Source organism: Pseudophryne corroboree, chromosome 11 (assembly GCF_028390025.1).
Source record: "Pseudophryne corroboree isolate aPseCor3 chromosome 11, aPseCor3.hap2, whole genome shotgun sequence".
NCBI classification, from domain to species: domain Eukaryota; kingdom Metazoa; phylum Chordata; class Amphibia; order Anura; family Myobatrachidae; genus Pseudophryne; species Pseudophryne corroboree.
Genome location: NC_086454.1, coordinates 29751459 through 29773099, shown reverse-complemented (window position 1 = coordinate 29773099; position 21641 = coordinate 29751459). Strand labels below are relative to the sequence as shown.

General features: G+C 48.7%; 1 protein-coding gene across 4 annotated transcripts in view; it reads left to right on the top strand.

The window, feature by feature from the left end:
- Positions 1 to 21641, top strand: part of USP47 (ubiquitin specific peptidase 47) — a 103009-nt gene that overhangs the window by 42763 nt on the left and 38605 nt on the right. For 3 of the 4 annotated variants that reach the window (XM_063946429.1, XM_063946428.1, XM_063946430.1), the window contains exons 2-4: positions 9562 to 9621; positions 19037 to 19228; positions 19801 to 19914. In XM_063946429.1, coding sequence (XP_063802499.1) covers positions 9562 to 9621; positions 19037 to 19228; positions 19801 to 19914 — 366 coding nt within the window. The remainder of the gene's footprint in view (positions 1 to 9561; positions 9622 to 19036; positions 19229 to 19800; positions 19915 to 21641) is intronic. The other variant, XM_063946431.1, reaches the window with a different exon arrangement.

The following is a 21641-nucleotide window of genomic DNA, read 5'->3' as shown; positions in this document are numbered from 1 at the left end:
GGATTTTCCAGCACATCCACTTGTAAAGTCATTAGTAACTAGCACTATCATTTTGACTCTGAGGTCTCTTGTTCCTAGTGTACCGACAAGCTGCGTTTTGGTGTATGGGTGACCCGTCCTCTAATCCTCTGCAGACTGTGGTGGCTCTTAGGAGGCATTACTCGTAGAAACTGGCATCATCCACCTCGTGGCTCACTTCCTCCCAGCTTTCTTCATTTATTAATTTTTAGTTTTTTCTGTTTGAAAGGATAGTTTTATGTAAGGATACAGAATAAGTCCTGCCAGGTGAGCTATGGTTCTCACAAGGGGGTCGATTCAATTCGGCAACAGATGAATAGCGCCGGGAATTAGCTCCCGACGCTATTCAATTCAGCTAAAGTTACATCGGTCAATGCCCGTTCTCGCCGACTTAACAGGTTGTTTTGTCGGAAGAACGGGCATTCTCCGACTTAACTACCCGCGGCGATGCTGATTCCCGACAGAATAAGCCTCGCGCCGGCCGCGCGGCAGCACTTTTGTCGGTTTTCTTCTCTCACCCCCCCGGGGGTGAGAGAAGAATTCCCGACAATTGTGGGTAACTAGTAGCTGAATTGAATAGTGTCGGGAGCTAATTCCCGGCGCTATTCATCTGTTGCCGAATTGAATCGACCCCAAGAAGATCTATACTTCCGAGTGCTTTTTCCCCAGGTCTGCGATTTGCACATGGAGGTAGGAGATGCCTATGAGAGGCTGTCCTGGGACTCCTGAGTAATTCTGATTCTGGGGAATGGGTCTCCTGTCATCTATCTACAGATGTTATGGGATGGATGATGCAGGAGCTGTGGCCAGATCGGAAGCTTCTGAGATCCGGCCGGGATAAGAGACCAGCCATCTAGTGATTGGCTTCCCCAGAAAAGAGCAGAGATAAGTGTATAATGCTTTTAAAAAGAGAACGAGGTCAGATTATAGATACTTGTCCCAAGGTCTATGCCCTTTGTCAGTGGACTCCAGGATAACTTCTGTGTCAAAAATAGATGGGTCCAGTGTATAGGATATTGGAAGGAATCCCAAGGAAGACCTGGGAGACGCTAAAGCTTCTGTGATTAGATGGATCAGACCATACCGAACGATAGCTTATCAGGTTTGAGGCTCAGTCCAGAGCAAGTCTTGGTGCATACCCCTCATTATCGTGTCTCCAAGAGCTGGTCTTAAGTGTGAAAAGTTCCTCGATCAGCTGCAGCATCTTTGTCATAATCTCCACGACAGCACCCAAGATGAGCTGAGGTGTAAAGGGAGAGGTCAGTAACACCCCCCTCCCATCCCTTATAAACATGACTCAGCTGCTTCATTATCCTAAAATAAACTACTGTGCATCGGGGCCTGGTATTATTCCAGGTTATCAAAGTTCACATGAATGTGAATGCGTGACTTTTTAGGTAAGGACACTGTACAAAGGAAATTTGTCAGTACTATGCCCTTGTCGCTGACATTCCCTGTGTAATGTATGTATATACAATCTTTATTCCTCCGACTGTAGGTTACATTGTACAGTCTGGCCCGTGCATCCGTCTTGTGAAACTTTCTGGTTAATAATTTCTTTTGTTTTATAGTACACAATAGGATCAGTGTGGTGTTTGTTTGTTTTGTTTTTTTTTCCTTTTAATTTCCTTTTACTGTTATAAAGGTAAATCTATTTCAGTTTTAAGCAGCATGTCCTTCCAGTGGTTGTACTAAAGTCTCCTCTGCCATCTTCCCCCCAACATTCGTACACTCCTGTCGCTGAGTATTCTCTTCTTCCTTCCCATACTCCCCCCCTTGCCAGCACTTGGCTCACTTAGCAATTGGTGCCTTACAGTCCCGTCTTGCAGAAACCATTTGTTGACCACGACACGCTCTCGTTTCTTCCCTCACCTTTTTTTTTTTCTATAGCCGCCTGAACCACGTTCTCCCCACCCTCCCTTCCTGTCCATCTGCCATTAGTCTTTTGTCCTCTTCCCTCAGCTGAGGCTGCACTCCCCAGAGTGACCAATGATTTACTCATAGACAATTCAGATGGTCCCTACCCTTCCTGCCTTTCCTTCACCTCTGATCACCCTCTGCTTACCCCTCATTGCTTTGGCCTCTCCTGGCTCACTTCCTGATCCATCCTGCATTATCTTTACATCTGACCCTTGATCCCATCCCCACTCAGGCTCTGTTCTGGACCCTCCACTTTACACCACGTGCCTCAGTCTGCTGCTCCCTCAGCCTCCACTACCACCGCTGTGAGATGACGCTAAGTTGTCGTCTTCTTCTCCTACTTTATCCAACTTTCTGCCACTTCTACCTGGGCGTCCCAGTGTTACTTCAGTCGCTGTGTGTGTAAGACTGCTCATAAGCTTTCCACCTGCTGGATCCTCTATGGCAGAGGTTCTCAAACTCGGTCCTCGGGGGCACACAGAGTGCATGTTTCTCTGACGTCCTAGTGGATGCTGGGAACTCCGTAAGGACCATGGGGAATAGACGGGCTCCGCAGGAGACTGGGCACTCTAAAAGAAAGATTAGGTACTATCTGGTGTGCACTGGCTCCTCCCTCTATGCCCCTCCTCCAGACCTCAGTTAGATTTCTGTGCCCGGCCGAGCTGGATGCACATTAGGGGCTCTCCTGAGCTCCTAGAAAGAAAGTATATGTTAGGTTTTTTATTTTACAGTGAGACCTGCTGGCAACAGGCTCACTGCAACGAGGGACTAAGGGGAGAAGAAGCGAACCTACCTGCTTGCAGCTAGCTTGGGCTTCTTAGGCTACTGGACACCATTAGCTCCAGAGGGATCGACCGCAGGACCCGTCCTTGGTGTTCGTTCCCGGAGCCGCGCCGCCGTCCCCCTTACAGAGCCAGAAGCATGAAGATGGTCCGGAAAATCGGCGGCAGAAGACTTCAGTCTTCATCAAGGTAGCGCACAGCACTGCAGATGTGCACCATTGCTCCTCATACACACTTCACACTCCGGTCACTGAGGGTGCAGGGCGCTGGGGGGGGCGCCCTGAGCAGCAATAAAAACACCTTGGCTGGCAAAATAATCACAATATATAGCCCCAAAGGCTATATCTGTGATAATTACCCCTGCCAGAATCCATAAAAAAGCGGGAGAAAAGTCAGCGAAAAAGGGGCGGAGCTATCTCCCTCGGCACACTGGCGCCATTTTCTCTTCACAGTGTAGCTGGAAGACAGCTCCCCAGGCTCTCCCCTGTAGTTTTCAGGCTCAAAGGGTTAAAAAGAGAGGGGGGTCACTAAATTTAGGCGCAATATTGTTTATACAAGCAGCTATTGGGGAAAATTCACTCAGTGATGGTGTTTATCCCTACATTATATAGCGCTCTGGTGTGTGCTGGCATACTCTCTCTCTGTCTCCCCAAAGGGCTTTGTGAGGTCCTGTCCTCAGTCAGAGCATTCCCTGTGTGTGTGCGGTGTGTCGGTACGGCTGTGTCGACATGTTTGATGAGGAGGCTTATGTGGAGGCGGAGCAGATGCTGAAAATGGGATGTCGCCCCCTGTGGGCCGACACCAGAGTGGATGGATAGGTGGAAGGTATTAACCGACAGTGTCAACTCCTTACATAAAAGGCTGGATGACGTAACAGCTATGGGACAGCCGGCTTCTCAGCCCGCGCCTGCCCAGGCGTCTCAAAGGCCATCAGGGGCTCAAAAACGCCCGCTCCCTCAGATGGCAGACACAGATGTCGACACGGAGTCTGACTCCAGTGTCGACGGGGTTGAGACATATACACAATCCACTAGGAACATCCGTTACATGATCCCGCCAATAAAAAAATGTGTTACACATTCTGACATTAACCCAAGTACCACTAAAAAAGGGTTTTATGTTTGGGGAGAAAAAGCAGCCAGTGTTTTATTCCCCCATCAAATGAGTGAATGAAGTGTGAAAAAGCGTGGGTTCCCCCGATAAGAAACTGGTAATTTCTAAAAAGTTACTGATGGCGTACCTTTTCCCGCCAGAGGATAAGTTACGCTGGGAGATATCCCCTAGGGTGGATAAGGCGCTCACACGTTTGTCAAAAAAGGTGGCACTGCCGTCTTAGGATACGGCCACTTTGAAGGTACCTGCTGATAAAAAGCAGGAGGCTATCCTGAAGTCTGTATTTACACACTCGGGTACTAGACTGAGACCTGCAGATAGTGCTGCTGCAGCGTGGTCTGTAACCCTGTCAAACAGGGATACTATTTTGCGAACATAAGACGTCGTCTTATATATGAGGGATGCACAGAGGGATATTTTGCCGGCTGGCATCCAGAATTAATGCAATGTCCATTCTGTCAGGAGGGTATTAGAGACCCGACACTGGACAGGTGATGCTGACTTTAAAAGGCACATAGAGCCTTATAAGGGTGAGGAATGGTTTGGGGATGGTCTCTGGGACCTCGTATCCACAGCAACAGCTGGGAAGAAAATTTTTTACCTCAGGTTTCCTCACAGCCTAAGAAAGCACTGTATTATCAGGTACAGTCCTTTCGGCTTCAGAAAAGCAAGTGGGTCAAAGGCGCTTCCTTTCTGCACAGAGACGAGGGAAGAGGGAAAAAGCTGCACCAGTCAGCCAGTTCCCAGAATCAAAATTTTTCCCCCGCTTCCTCTGAGTCCACCGCATGACGCGGGGGCTCCACAGGCGTAGCCAGGTACGGTGGGGGGCCGCCTCAAAAATTTCAGCGATCAGTGGGCTCGCTCACAGGTGGATCCCTGGATCCTTCAAGTAGTATCTCAGGGGTACAGGCTGGAATTCGAGGCGTCTCCCCCCCCCGCCGTTTCCTCAAATCTGCCTTGCCGACAACTCCCTCAGGCAGGGAGGCTGTGCTAGAGGCAATTCACAAGCTGTATTCCCAGCAGGTGATAGTCAAGGTGCCCCTTACTCTAACAAGGACGGGGTTACTATTCCACACTGTTTGTGGTACCGAAACCGGACAGTTCGGTGAGACCCATTTTAAATTTGAAGTCCTTGAACACATACATAAAAAAATTCAAGTTCAAGATGGAATCGCTCAGGGCGGTTATTGCAAGCCTGGAGGAGGGGGATTACATGGTATCCCTGGACATCAAGGATGCTTACCTACATGTCCCCATTTACCATCCTCACCAGGAGTACCTCAGATTTGTGGTACAGGATTGCCATTACCAATTCCAAACACTGCCGTTTGGACTGTCCACGGCACCGAGGGTCTTTACCAAGGTAATGGCAGAAATGATGATACTCCTTCGAAAAAAGGGAGTTTTTAATTATCCCGTACTTGGACGATCTCCTTATAAAGGCGAGGTCCATGGAGCAGTTGTTGGTCGGAGTAGCACTATCTCGGGAAGTGCTACAACAGCACGGATGGATTCTATACATTCCAAAGTCACAGCTGGTTCCTACCACACGCCTGCTGTTCCTGGGGATGGTTCTGGACACAGAACAGAAAAAAGTGTTTCTCCCGCAGGAGAAAGCCAAGGAGCTGTCATCTCTAGTCAGAGACCTCCTGAAACCAAAACAGGTATCGGTGCATCACTGCACACGAGTCCTGGGAAAAATGGTAGCTTCTTACGAAGCAAAATTCCATTCGGCAGGTTCCATGCAAGAACCTTTCAGTGGGACCTCTTGGACAAGTGGTCGGAATCGCATCTTCAGATGCATCGGCTGATAACCCTGTCTCCAAGGACCAGGGTATCTCTACTGTGGTGGCTGCAGAGTGCTCATCTTCAAGAGGGCCGCAGATTCGGCATACAGGACTGGGTCCTGGTAACCACGGATGCCAGCCTTCGAGGCTGGGGGGCAGTCACACAGGGAAGAAATTTCCAAGGACTTTGGTCAAGTCAGGAGTCGTCCCTACACATAAATATTCTGGAACTGAGGGCCATTTACAATGCCCTAAGTCTGGCAAGGCCTCTGCTTCAGAACCAGCCGGTACTGATCCAATCAGACAACATCACGGCAGTCGCCCATGTAAACCGACAGGGCGGCACAAGAAGCAGGATGGCGATGGCAGAAGCCACAAGGATTCTCCGATGGGCGGAAAATCACGTCTTAGCACTGTCAGCAGTGTTCATTCCGGGAGTGGACAACTGGGAAGCAGACTTCCTCAGCAGACACGACCGACACCCAGGAGAGTGGGGACTTCATCCAGAAGTCTTCCAACTGTTGGTAAACCGTTGGGAAAGGCCACAGGTGGACATGATGGCGTCCCGCCTAAACAAAAAACTAGATATTGCGCCAGGTCAAGGGACCCTCCGGCAATAGCTGTGGACGCTCTAGTGACACCGTGGGTGTACCAGTCGGTTTATGTATTCCCTCCTCTGCCTCTCATACCAAAGGTACTGAGAATAATAAGAAAACGAGGAGTAAGAACGATACTCGTGGTTCCGGATGGGCCAAGAAGAGCTTGGTACCCAGAACTTCAAGAAATAATATCAGAGGACCCATGGCCTCTACCGCTCAGACAGGATCTGCTACAGCAGGGGCCCTGTCTGTTCCAAGACTTACCGCGGCTGCGTTGGACGGCATGGCGGTTGAATTCCGGATCCTAAAGCAAAAGGGCATTCTGGAGGAAGTCATTCCTACGCTGATAAAAGCCAGGAAAGAAGTAACCGCAAACCATTATCACCGTATTTGGCGAAAATATGTTGCGTGGTGTGAGGCCAGGAAGGCCCCAACAGAGGAATTTCAGCTGGGTCGTTTTCTGCACTTCCTACAGTCAGGAGTGACTATGGGCCTAAATTTGGGTTCCATTAAGGTCCAGATTTCGGCTCTGTCGATTTTCTTCCAGAAAGAACTGGCTTCACTGCCTGGAGTTCAGACATTTGTAAAGGGAGTGCTACATATTCAGCCCCTTTTTTGTGCCTTCTGTGGCACCTTGGGATCTCAACGTGGTGTTGAGTTTCTTAAAATCACATTGGTTTGAGCCACTTAAAACTGTGGATTTGAAATATCTCACGTGGAAAGTGGTCATGTTGTTGGCCTTGGCTTCGGCCAGGCGTGTGTCAGAATTGGCGGCTTTGTCATGTAAAAGCCCTTATCTGATTTTCCATATGGATAGGGCAGAATTGAGGACTCGTCCCCAGTTTCTCCCTAAGGTGGTATCAGCTTTTCACTTGAACCAACCTATTGTAGTGCCTGCGGCTACTAGGGACTTGGAAGATTCCAAGTTACTGGACGTAGTCAGGGCCTTAAAAATTTATATTTCCAGGACGGCTGGAGTCAGGAAAACGGACTCGTTTTTTATCCTGTAGGCACCCAACAAAATAGGTGCTCCTGCTTCTAAGCAGACTATTGCTCGCTGAATTTGTAGCACAATTCAGCTGGAGCATTCTGCGGCTGGATTGCCGCATCCTAAATCAGTAACAGCCCATTCCACGAGGAAAGTGGGCTCATCTTGGGCGGCTGCCCGAGGGGTCTCTGCTTTACAACTTTGCCGAGCTGCAACTTGGTCAGGGGCAAACACGTTTGCTAAATTCTACAAATTTGATACCCTGGCTGAGGAGGACCTTGAGTTCTCTCATTCGGTGCTGCAGAGTCATCCGCACTCTCCCGCCCGTTTGGGAGCTTTGGTATAATCCCCATGGTCCTTACGGAGTTCCCAGCATCCACTAGGACGTCAGAGAAAATAAGATTTTACTCACCGGTAAATCTATTTCTCGTAGTCCGTAGTGGATGCTTGGCGCCCATCCCAAGTGCGGATTGTCTGCAATACTTGTATATAGTTATTGCCTAACTAAAGGGTTATTGTTGAGCCATCTGTTGAGAGGCTCAGTTATATTTCATACTGTTAACTGGGTATAGTATCACGAGTTATACGGTGTGATTGGTGTGGCTGGTATGAGTCTTACCCGGGATTCAAAATCCTTCCTTATTGTGTCAGCTCTTCCGGGCACAGTATCCTAACTGAGGTCTGGAGGAGGGGCATAGAGGGAGGAGCCAGTGCACACCAGATAGTACCTAATCTTTCTTTTAGAGTGCCCAGTCTCCTGCGGAGCCCGTCTATTCCCCATGGTCCTTACGGAGTTCCCAGCATCCACTACGGACTACGAGAAATAGATTTACCGGTGAGTAAAATCTTATTTTTGCAGGTTTCCTCACAGAATCGCAAGTGAAATAATTAGCTCCACCTGTGGACCTTTTAAAATGTGTCAGTGAGTAATTAATACACCTGTGCACCTGCTGGGTTACCTGCAAAACATGCACTGTGTGTGCCCCCGAGGACCGAGTTTGAGAACCTCTGCTCTATGGCATTCCTTTTACATATCTTTAATCCGTTAATACAGCAGGGAGACTGCTCTGCCGCTGTGCAAACCACTGTGCATGTCCCCAGTTACCTGCAGCTCACCCTCCCTTACAGAGCCCTATCTGTACCTCCCCTACATACCTCTGCTCTCCTCATGAGGTAAGCCCCAGCGTGTCCTCGCCATTGCCTTTCCTTCCCAACTCCAAGGGGGGGAATTCAGTTAGGCTCGGGAATTACTGGCCGGAGCTATTCAGTGACTGCTTGCAGAAAGCTCAGAGGGTGCACTTAATGCGGGTTTCTGTTGGCACCTCAGGAGGGTGCGAGCAGAAATCTGCGTTATATGCACCCTCAGGGCTAGTTGCAGGCGGTAATTGCATAGCTCTGGACACATAACCTGGAATCTATGCCTTACCACACATTAGGCATGCGATATACCATGGGATATAATTGAATAGCACCTGGGCTGCTCTCCAGTTATGGCTCACACTACCTGACCATACTCTTCAAACTCCAGACTTTCCAGCTCTTCCTCAAAACCCATTTCTTTTCCTTATCCTACCCCATGTGCTCTGCCTGCCTCTTGTCCCTATAGCTCCTCCCTCTGGTCAGTCTCCAGTCCTATGGGATGACCCGTTCCTTCTCAGGTGCTGTGCTGTCATTGGATGTTACCTTTTTATGGGTTTTTCTTTAATGCAAATCTAAATATGGATGATATGTTTGTCACGACCTGCATTTAGTGTTCTTATTAATCAGCGTGACTGTGGGGGGGCTTCTTCCACACTGGATAGTTTTTGTTTTGTTTTTCTTTTCAGTTCCAGAATACATATACAGTATACGCATGCTAAATGGCTTAATTCACTCCTTAAGCTGGAGCTACGTGGTCTGCGATTCAAAGTACAATATGGAAGAGGATCGAAGCTCTCTAGTTGGCCGCGGCTCTTCCTTGTGATGTCACAGCGGCAAATTGTCACCTGTTGTTCACATTAACTGTTCTCAGTGTTTTATGCCAGTATTTCTTTATTTCTTAATCCCCAGATTATCCGGATCTCATCAGTTATGCGGGCCATACGTGATCTCCGGGATTCCCCGACTCCGATCTGTCGGGGAATCTGGAAATTCAGCATGTTAAAAATTCCTGACTCGCCGATCCTGAACACTTTTTGGTTGGAATCGGTGAATCTGGGATTTCTCTGATTTTCCAACCCAGGTTTTGGGAGCATGGGAATTGGGGCAATACATTGCAGATGTTTGGCCCTATTCGATTACAGTGCAACATCTTAAAAATCTCATTAAAGTTTTCATTTTCCATTGACATTGAATCGGGAATGTCTCTGTCATAGGGTATGTTTTGGAGTTGCAGACAGAGTATCTTTAATGAGATGAAGAAGAAATTTGTGCAGGTATTGTGACGATCTCCAGGTTTGTCCGTGTGTGTGTGTGCCATGCTTATGCCCGTTGCATCTGTGTGTTTTGGTACGCAGGGCAGGCGGAACAGTTGAACGAAGTTGTGGCGATATTTCCTGCAAACATAACTCCCTTTTATCTATGATAGGGGTCTATTCATGAAGCAGTGAAAAGGGTGGAGAAGTGAGCCAGTGGAGAAGTTGCCCATGGCATCCAATCAGCATTGAAGTAACGTTTATCATTTGCATACTATACAAATGTGCGGAGCAGCTGATTGGTTGCCTTGGGCAAGTTCTCCAGAGGCTTCACTTCTTCACTGCTTTCACTGCTTCGTGAATAGTCCCCAGAGAGAGAGCCTGTATAATACAGGAGAAACTGCGTCCCATCTGGTACAGCGCACCAAATCCTAGCGGGGCATCCAACAACGATAACGCCTGAGACCATCCTCCTCATCGTCCATCTGCCCCTCATACAATTCTCAGGCATCAGTGCGTGTCTTGCCAAGTCTGCGGTTCTTGCTGTACTAGGCCTACACTACAGTATCCAGGAATAATCAGAATCCTGCATGTGCGCATGTTCCTACTTACTGCACCGCCACTGGCGTAGTCTCTGCGTGGTCCACAGTGCGTAATAGTCTAGAAATATAGTTGGGGGAAGAGCTGTGTCCGCTTATTACACTTGAAATGAAAGTGGAATATTGCACGGAATACTTGTGATTAATCCCACTGATCTGTAGAAGGCGCGCGATGCTTCCTGCATGTGTTTTGATTGTAACCAGGTTGTGTGTTCTGAGGCATAATTGCCCGTCTCCGTGCTCGGAATCTGAGGTGGTGTGTGCATTTGGTGTTACACTAATTCTGGTTGTGGGTCTTGTTACTGCACGTGTTGTACAGCCAGCTCCCGGCTTCCGGACTGTAATGTTCTGTTGTGTTCGTGGGTTGCGCTGGTAGAAGGTGGATAAGCCGCTGACACCCTTGAGTCCATTAGTTGTCTATACCTTTTAGAAGGCTGAGAGGGAAAGCAAGAAACGGGCTATAGCAGTGATGGGGAACCTTTGACACTCCAGCTGTTGTTGAACTACACATCCCAGCATGCTCTGCTACAGTTTTAGCATGGCCAAATAGGAAAACTGTAGCAGGACATGCTGGGATGTGTAGTTCAACAACAGCTGGAGTGCCAAAGGTTCCCCATCACTGGTATATAGTCTCTCACGTTCCATACGGTTGTATGCATATTATGAAGCTTTCAGCTACTCAGGTGCCGGAGATCCCAGCCTCCGTGATACCGTAGTGGTACAATGGAGTGTAGCCGGCAGCCAGTTCCACACTGGAAGAAATATCTGCTGATCAATTGATCGGCAGATATATCTATGGACGGATCAGGGAGTGTGTTGAGCATACACACTGCCCGATCCGGCGGGGACTGACGTCATGAACTGGGCGGGTGTGTACACACGCCCGCCCAGTTCAGCTGTCAATCACCGCCGGCTGCCGCAGCATGTGTACGGGCGGTCGGCCGACCGCCGTACACACACAGCGACGCGCCAATATATCGGTAGATATATTGGCCGTCGGCTGTACTGCGGGGCTGACGGGATACGTCTGTGAACGACGGAGTTCACAGGCGCATCGGCCGTACACACTGGCCGACGGACCCGCGATATATCGGCCGTTCAAGAGAACGGGCGATATATCGGCCAGTGTGTACGGGCCTTTAGTCTCTGCACTTTGCTGCAACAATGTGCCACATGGTTACTACTTTAGTACAAAGAAGCAGATCCTTTTAAATGATACTTTTCAGGTTTTAAAGACCTTAAGTAATAATTGAGTATTCTCAACACATGAAGTGGCCTGAGACTGGAACCCACTGGGGACCTCCCCTCCCGGGAGTGCCGGTGCAGTGTTGCGGGTAACCTGCTTTGTTACATGGAGGGGTATGTAAGTAACCTCCTCCCCTGACCAGGTGCAACACCGCACGTTACTTGTCGCATGTAAAGCGACAAGATCCATCACTTTTATAAGGGTGACTGCTGTTATCCCAGTCTCGGACTGTTATATCGGAAGAATCCTCATGCACGTGTTGGAAGGGAGTAAAGGACAAAGAAGTCCCAAAATCTAACATCCGATATGAGCCTTTGTGGTAAAACCCGCTGTTCAGTGTTACCCTGAAACTCTACTGCAGCTCTGTTTAAAAAGTAACACTGCGCGACAGACAGCTGGAGCTCCTCTCACATCTTTAGGAAAGTGCCCCTATGGTATCTGAGTGGTCCTCACCAAAGCCTTCTTTAGTGAAGACCACTCTGCCAGCCCCATTTCAGTCATGTCCTGTTCTTCTGGCATACGCACTGTCCTATAGTTTGTGCAGTGCACCAGTACTACAAAGTTAATTGTAGCAAATAGCCTGCGCTTGTTTTAGAATGACAAGCTGCTCCTTAAACTGACAATGATAAAACATGAAAAAAGGGAGCGCTAATGTAAAAATGTTACTGCAAACACCTGTGAGAAAAAAAAAGAGAAATAGGGTTAATAATGTTTACAGCACTTTTGTGCTGAGGTGACAGTCCTGTGCGTGGGTTCCTTTTGTATAATGGCGGTGCTGTGGTTCGCGCTGCGGCAGAGAACGGGGAAACTAACTAACTATCCCTTACGCTGCCTACCTTGAACTTTCTTCAGGCTTTCGGTCTTCCTGCGGCACACACGGCTCCGGCTTGTTCCCGTTGCTTGTAGTAGCTTTTGTGATACACTCTCCCGTTAGGCGCGGGTTGAGTGACGTCGCACTGTACTTGCTGACGTTCGCCAACGCGTTTCGGACCTGTAGTTAGTTAGTTTCCCCGTTCTCTGCCGCAGCGCGGACCACAGCACCGGCATTATGCAAAAGGAACCCACGCACAGGACTATCACATCAGCACAAAAGTGCTGTAAACATTATTAGTACTACAAAGTGTTTACATGCAGTCACACGGGGATACGCTCATTAGGTTGACACCACTTAGGTCGACAGTCATTAGGTCGACCACTATTGGTCGACATTCGGTCGACGTGGTCCCTAGGCCGACATGACATAAGGTCGACATTAGTTTTTCACTATTTCTCTAACGTCCTAGAGGATGCTGGGGACTCCGTAAGGACCATGGGGAATAGCGGCTCCGCAGGAGACTGGGCACAAAAGTAAAGCTTTAGAACTACCTGGTGTGCACTGGCTCCTCCCCCTATGACCCTCCTCCAAGCCTCAGTTAGATTTTTGTGCCCGAACGAGAAGGGTGCAGTCTAGGTGGCTCTCCTGAGCTGCTTAGAAAAAAGTTTAGTTTTAGGTTTTTTATTTTCAGTGAGACCTGCTGGCAACAGGCTCACTGCATCGAGGGACTAAGGGGAGAAGAAGCGAACTCACCTGCGTGCAGAGTGGATTGGGCTTCTTAGGCTACTGGACATTAGCTCCAGAGGGACGATCACAGGCCCAGCCATGGATGGGTCCCAGAGCCGCGCCGCCGTCCCCCTTACAGAGGCAGAAGAGGTCCGGAAAAATCGGCGGCAGAAGACGTCCGGTCTTCAATAAGGTAACGCACAGCACCGCAGCTGTGCGCCATTGCTCTCAGCACACTTCACACTCCGGTCACTGAGGGTGCAGGGCGCTGGGTGGGGGCGCCCTGAGACGCAATATAAACACCTTAGGGGGCAAAAAATGCATCACATATAGCTCCTGGGCTATATGGATGCATTTAACTCATGCCTGTTTTTCCATAAAAAAGCGGGAGAACGGCCGCCGAGAAGGGGGCGGAGCCTATCTCCTCAGCACACTGGCGCCATTTTTCCTCACAGCTCCGTTGGAGGGAAGCTCCCTGACTCTCCCCTGCAGTCCTGCACTACAGAAACAGGGTAAAACAAGAGAGGGGGGGCACTAATTTGGCAGATAAATCTATACAGCAGCTATATAAGGGAAAAACACTTATATAAGGTTATCCCTGTATATATATATATATATATATATATATATATATATATAGCGCTCTGGTGTGTGCTGGCAAACTCTCCCTCTGTCTCCCCAAAGGGCTAGTGGGGTCCTGTCCTCTATCAGAGCATTCCCTGTGTGTGTGCTGTGTGTCGGTACGTTGTGTCGACATGTATGAGGAGGAAAATGGTGTGGAGGCGGAGCAATTGCCTGTATTAGTGATGTCACCCCCTAGGGAGTCGACACCTGACTGGATGGTCTTATGGAAGGAATTACGTGATAGTGTCAGCACTTTACAAAAGACTGTTGACGACATGAGACAGCCGGCAAATCAGTTAATACCTGTACAGGCGTCTCAAACACCGTCAGGGGCTCTAAAGCGCCCGTTACCTCAGGTGGTCGACACGGACACTGACTCCAGTGTCGACGGTGAGGAAACAAACGTATTTTCCAGTAGGGCCACACGTTACATGATCACGGCAATGAAGGAGGTTTTGAACATTTCTGATACTACAAGTACCACAAAAAAGGGTATTATGTGGGGTGTGAAAAAACTACCCGTAGTTTTTCCTGAATCAGATGAATTAAATGAGGTGTGTGATGAAGCGTGGGTTTCCCCCGATAAAAAACTGCTAATTTCTAAAAAGTTATTGGCATTATACCCTTTCCCGCCAGAGGTTAGGGCGCGTTGGGAAACACCCCCTAGGGTAGATAAGGCGCTCACACGCTTATCAAAACAAGTGGCGTTACCGTCTCCTGATACGGCCGCCCTCAAGGAACCAGCTGATAGGAAGCTGGAAAATATCCTAAAAAGTATATACACACATACTGGTATTATACTGCGACCAGCAATCGCCGCAGCCTGGATGTGCAGTGCTGGGGTGGCTTGGTCGGATTCCCTGACTGAAAATTTTGATACCCTGGACAGGGACAATATATTATTGACTATAGAGCATTTAAAGGATGCATTTCTATATATGAGAGATGCACAGAGGGATATTTGCACTCTGGCATCAAGAGTAAGTGCGCTGTCCATTTCTGCCAGAAGAGGGTTATGGACGCGACAGTGGTCAGGTGATGCGGATTCCAAACGGCATATGGAAGTATTGCCGTATAAAGGGGAGGAGTTATTTGGGGTCGGTCTATCGGACCTGGTGGCCACGGCAACGGCTGGGAAATCCACCTTTTTACCCCAGGTCACCTCTCAGCAGAAAAAGACACCGTCTTTTCAGGCTCAGTCCTTTCGTCCCCATAAGGGCAAGCGGGCAAAAGGCCACTCGTATCTGCCCCGGGGCAGAGGAAGGGGAAAAAGACTGCAGCAGACAGCCTCTTCCCAGGAACAGAAGCCCTCCCCCGCTTCTGCCAAGTCCTCAGCATGACGCTGGGGCCTTACAAGCGGACTCAGGCACGGTGGGGGCCCGTCTCAAGAATTTCAGCGCGCAGTGGGCTCACTCGCAAGTGGACCCCTGGATCCTGCAGGTAGTATCTCAGGGGTACAAATTGGAATTCGAGACGTCTCCCCCTCGCCGGTTCCTGAAGTCTGCTTTACCAACGTCTCCCCCCGACAGGGAGGCGGTATTGGAAGCCATTCACAAGCTGTATTCCCAGCAGGTGATAATCAAGGTACCCCTCCTACAACAGGGAAAGGGGTATTATTCCACGCTGTTTGTGGTACCGAAGCCGGACGGCTCGGTGAGACCTATTTTAAATCTGAAATCCTTGAACACTTACATACAAAGGTTCAAATTCAAGATGGAATCACTCAGAGCAGTGATAGCGAACCTGGAAGAAGGGGACTATATGGTGTCTCTGGACATCAAGGATGCTTACCTTCATGTCCCAATTTGCCCTTCTCACCAAGGGTACCTCAGGTTTGTGGTACAGAACTGTCACTATCAGTTTCAGACGCTGCCGTTTGGATTGTCCACGGCACCCCGGGTCTTTACCAAGGTAATGGCCAAAATGATGATTCTTCTTCGAAGAAAAGGCGTCTTAATTATCCCTTACTTGGACGATCTCCTGATAAGGGCAAGGTCCAGAGAACAGTTGGAGGTCGGAGTAGCACTATCTCAAGTAGTACTACGACAGCACGGATGGATTCTAAATATTCCAAAATCGCAGCTGATTCCGACGACACGTCTGCTGTTCCTAGGGATGATTCTGGACACAGTACAGAAAAAGGTGTTTCTCCCGGAGGAGAAAGCCAGGGAGTTATCCGACCTAGTCAGGAACCTCCTAAAACCAGGCCAAGTGTCAGTGCATCAATGCACAAGGGTCCTGGGAAAAATGGTGGCTTCTTACGAAGCGATTCCATTCGGCAGATTCCACGCAAGAACTTTTCAGTGGGATCTGCTGGACAAATGGTCCGGATCGCATCTTCAAATGCATCAGCGGATAACCCTGTCTCCAAGGACAAGGGTGTCTCTCCTGTGGTGGTTGCAGAGTGCTCATCTTCTAGAGGGCCGCAGATTCGGCATTCAGGACTGGGTCCTGGTGACCACGGATGCCAGCCTGAGAGGCTGGGGAGCAGTCACACAAGGAAGAAATTTCCAGGGCTTGTGGTCAAGCATGGAAACGTCACTTCACATAAATATCCTGGAACTAAGGGCTATTTACAATGCCCTAAGTCAGGCAAGGCCTCTGCTTCAGGGTCAGCCGGTGCTGATCCAGTCGGACAACATCACGACAGTCGCCCACGTAAACAGACAGGGCGGCACAAGAAGCAGGAGGGCAATGACGGAAGTTGCAAGGATTCTTCGCTGGGCGAAAAATCATGTGATAGCACTGTCAGCAGTGTTCATTCCGGGAGTGGACAACTGGGAAGCAGACTTCCTCAGCAGACACGATCTCCACCCGGGGGAGTGGGGACTTCACCCAGAAGTCTTCCATATGATTGTGAACCGTTGGGAAAAACCAAAGGTGGACATGATGGCGTCCCGCCTCAACAAAAAACTGGACAGATATTGCGCCAGGTCAAGGGACCCTCGGGCAATAGCTGTGGACGCTCTGGTAACACCGTGGGTGTACCAGTCAGTGTATGTGTTCCCTCCTCTGCCTCTCATACCCAAGGTACTGAGAATCATAAGAAGGAGAGGAGTAAGGACTATACTCGTGGCTCCGGATTGGCCAAGAAGGACTTGGTACCCGGAACTTCAAGAGATGCTCACGGAAGACCCGTGGCCTCTACCTCTAAGAAAGGACCTGCTCCAGTAGGGACCATGTCTGTTCCAAGATTTACCGCGGCTGCGTTTGACGGCATGGCGGTTGAACGCCGGATCCTGAAGGAAAAAGGCATTCCGGATGAAGTCATCCCTACCCTGATCAAAGCCAGGAAGGATGTAACTGTGCAACATTATCACCGTATTTGGCGTAAATATGTTGCGTGGTGTGAGGCCAGGAAGGCCCCTACAGAGGAATTTCAACTGGGTCGTTTCCTGCATTTCCTGCAAACAGGACTGTCTATGGGCCTAAAATTAGGGTCCATTAAGGTTCAAATTTCGGCCCTGTCAATATTCTTCCAAAAAGAACTAGCTTCAGTTCCTGAAGTTCAGGCGTTTGTCAAGGGGGTACTGCATATACAGCCTCTTGTGCCTCCAGTGGCACCTTGGGATCTCAATGTAGTTTTGGGGTTCCTAAAATCACATTGGTTTGAACCACTCACCACTGTGGACTTAAAATATCTCACATGGAAAGTGGTAATGATGTTAGCCCTGGCCTCAGCCAGGCGTGTCTCAGAATTGGCGGCTTTATCCTATAAAAGCCCTTACCTAATTTTTCATACAGACAGGGCAGAATTGAGGACTCGTCCTCAATTTCTCCCTAAGGTGGTTTCAGCATTTCACTTAAACCAGCCTATTGTGGTGCCTGTGGCTACTAGGGACTTGGAGGATTCCAAGTTGCTGGACGTAGTCAGGGCCCTGAAAATATATGTTTCCAGGACGGCTGGAGTCAGAAAATCTGACTCGCTGTTTATCCTGTATGCACCCAACAAGCTGGGTGCTCCTGCTTCTAAGCAGACTATTGCTCGTTGGATTTGTAGTACAATTCAGCTTGCACATTCTGTGGCAGGCCTGCCACAGCCAAAATCTGTAAAAGCCCATTCCACACGGAAAGTGGGCTCATCTTGGGCGGCTGCCCGAGGGGTCTCGGCTTTACAACTTTGCCGAGCAGCTACTTGGTCAGGGGCAAACACGTTTGCTAAATTCTACAAATTTGATACCCTGGCTGAGGAGGACCTGGAGTTCTCTCATTCGGTGCTGCAGAGTCATCCGCACTCTCCCGCCCGTTTGGGAGCTTTGGTATAATCCCCATGGTCCTTTCGGAGTCCCCAGCATCCACTAGGACGTCAGAGAAAATAAGAATTTACTTACCGATAATTCTATTTCTCATAGTCCGTAGTGGATGCTGGGCGCCCATCCCAAGTGCGGATTGTCTGCAATACTTGTACATAGTTATTGTTACAAAAAATCGGGTTATTATTGTTGTGAGCCATCTTTTCAGAGGCTCCTCTGTTATCATGCTGTTAACTGGGTTCAGATCACAAGTTGTACGGTGTGATTGGTGTGGCTGGTATGAGTCTTACCCGGGATTCATAAATCCTTCCTTATTGTGTACGCTCGTCCGGGCACAGTATCCTAACTGAGGCTTGGAGGAGGGTCATGGGGGGAGGAGCCAGTGCACACCAGGTAGTTCTAAAGCTTTACTTTTGTGCCCAGTCTCCTGCGGAGCCGCTATTCCCCATGGTCCTTTCGGAGTCCCCAGCATCCACTACGGACTATGAGAAATAGAATTATCGGTAAGTAAATTCTTATTTTTTTTTAACATTTTTGAACTTTTTCATACTTCACGATCCACGTGGACTACAATTGGGAAAGGTATCCTCTGCCGAGCGCAGCGGTAGCTGAGTGAGGCACCTTGCCCGAAGTATGGCGAGCGGACATGGTACACTAATTGGGGTTCCCGGTCACTTTACGAAGAAAAGAACACCAAAAAAAATCTCATGTCGACCTAGAATGTGTCGACCTAGGGACTATGACGACCAAGAAACCCTGTAGACCTAATGCATGTCGACCAATAGTGGTCGACCTAATGACCCATCCCCGTCACACGGGACCGGTTTATACTGTAGAGTTGCTAGGATTTCAGCACAAAATCATTCTGTTTGTTATCTTCCTGAGATTAGTCAGTGACCACTAATTTTTGGATTTTCTGAAATGTTTATATAACTTAGTTCCTTTCTGCATGTTCGGGGTGTTGTAATATACCCGCACCCACTAGAGGCAGCGTCATTAGGTCACATGATTAATATACTGTATAGCAGTGATGGGTGTCCGCCTTGTCTGTGTGCATTGTGCTTGTAGGCGGATTACTGCTTGCAGTGTGTAGAGTGATTGCTTGGTGCTGGCTCACGCCTTTCTCTGTGTAATAACACCGAAACGCGCTAATTGTTTCTGTCGTCTCTTCCAGATAGAAAATGCTGCTGATGAACCGAGAGTGCTGTGCATAGTGCAAGACGTAACCAACTGCAAGACCATCAACGAGCAGATCCCCCTGAACCTCCCAGCCTCCACCTCCGTGCGCCAGCTGTTTGAGGACGTGTCCAGCAAAGTGGGCTATGTGACTGGGACATTCAGCCTGAAGTGGGGAAATGGAGACATGGTGAGCGATCACTCCTTCCTACGTGTAACCGCACGCGTGGTCATCGTTGTATGTTACAGGATTATCATGAAATAAATACCTGCCAAGGTCAACGTTGCACCCCTGTGTAGATTTTCTTTATTAGCCAGTGTGATAAACGCCAGACCCCAAATATAATCAATATCATTTATAATTGGGTTTTCATGTCATTTGTTCTCACATTTACTTACACCCTTTGGCTAAAAACGAAAACCCGTCGGCAGCCATTGTGTATATATGTGTACGGATTCAGTAATGTCGCTGTGATTTGACGAAGGCTATTGTAGTGAACGAGTAGAATGGAAGAACGCAGGTGGGGGCTTTGCGCCTGTCCCAGATCCTGCTTCAGATCTGCATGTGTGCGACACATACAGGATTTCCACTTCTCTCTGACACTTGGGGCTCTGGGTTACAGGTGGTCTGATGTTCCTACTGAGGGATATATTGTTATATGCATGTGTAGAACTTGTTCTGCGCCTGACACTGGGGACAGCTAATGATATGTGTCGTTGCTTTCCAACACCAGTTCTAAAGTATTCACCTTGTCATTGCAGACCGAGCTGGATCCCAATCTGGAGCGGTCATTAGTGGATGCCGGCTTTGAAGCAGGAAAGAGAAATTTCCTCCATTTAACGGATAAGAATGGAGAGCAGCCTCAGCTGACATCGGTAAGAACCCATCAGTGTAAGCACGGATGAGAAGGGTAGGGACTAGAGGCCTCTCTGTAGTGTCATGCTGTATGGGAGGGTTGGCAGGGTCTGTACAGCAAACATCCCCTCCTTTATACTGGCTGCTGGGTTTTTCACCTGATTGCTCATTATGTGGTGCCGGTTATCAGGAATGTACGAGATCCTGACATCTGCTGTGAGTACACTGATTCTAGTATTAGGGACGGGGTCTGGAGTCACGGCTGAGCCACATAAAGGCACCTGACGTAGAAAGTGCTGCCTCGGCCTGTGGTGACCGGTGAGTCTTAGTAGGATATGCCAGTTGCTAATAATACAATAAGGGGCAGATGTATTAACCTGGAGGAGGCATAAGGAAGTGATAAGTCAGGCCTGGCCAACCTGTGGCTCTCCAGCTGTTGTGAAACTACAAGTCCCATCATGCCTTGCCACAGTTTTGCTATTAGGGAATGCTAAAACTGTGGCAGGGAATGCTGGGATGTGTAGTTTCACTACATCTGGAGAGCCACAGGTTGGCCAGGCCTGTGATAAGTGCAGGGTGATAAATGCACCAGCCAATCAGTTCCTAACTGTTAATTTACATATTGGAGCTGATTGGCTGGTTCAATTATGACCTTGCACATATCACTGGTTTATCACTTACTTATGCCTTCTCCAGGTTAATACATCTGCCCCTAAGTTCTGTATTTCCCCTGTTATTACTATGAGCTGATACCTCTGTAGTAGCAGCTCTCACCTACCAGTACCCCTTTTCCACTAGCTCTTAGAAACACTGGTAAATGCGCAGGGGCGCGCATTTCCCTGTGTTTTGCCCTAGTGGAAAAGGGTTCCCCAGCAAATTCCCGGATCAAGTGATCCGGGAATCCTACCCGGGTAGCTTGCCGGGTTGAACACGTGTTCAACCCGGCTAGCTGTCTAGTGTGAACGGGAGTCGTGTCGAGGTGACACGGCTCCCGTTCACAGTGCATAGGGAGGGCGGCGCTGGGAGACCATGTGATCTCCCAGCGCCGCCCCTGCCGCGTCAGTAGTAGCGTCACCAACCTGGCAATATGCCGGGTTGGTGAGCGCTGTTCAAAAGGGGCTGTAGCGCGGGTCGCAGCCGTGTCAGGCGACATGGCTGCGACCTGTGCTTTTAGTGGAAAAGGGGTATTATATTGGATCAGTCTCCTATCATCAAAAAGGAAATATTCAAAAGGTATTGCATAGAAGTAAAAGGAGAAAAGTGTTTTCTGGGTGCACACTTCATAGTAAATGTAACTTAATAATATACTGTATACAGTTACACAAAGGAGGGGGACTGATCAGAAACAGAATGACAACCTCAAGTAAAGTTTATGAAATCAGACGTATTTATATTTAATTTGATGTAGAATAGGTTTCCAATGATTGAAGAGTCAAGTGGATGAAGGTGTTGTTACATTTAGAGGAGATTGATATGTTTTAACATAAGTTATTAGAATGGGGCATAGCCCTTTCACAAAATATAACTGTAAATAAACTACCAACATTAAAGTAACGTTATTACTATGGTCCGCAGGTTCTAACACCTCATCCATAAAATAAAAAAAAAAATTCTGAATGTTTAGGTAAAAAATAATATACACGTATCTGGGTGGTTAGTAGGTGGGGGAGGGTATAGAAAAGGAACCGGTCCCGGGCTGACTGTCATGGATGTGGGCGTTAGTGCGGTGTTTAGTTGGCTGCAGTGT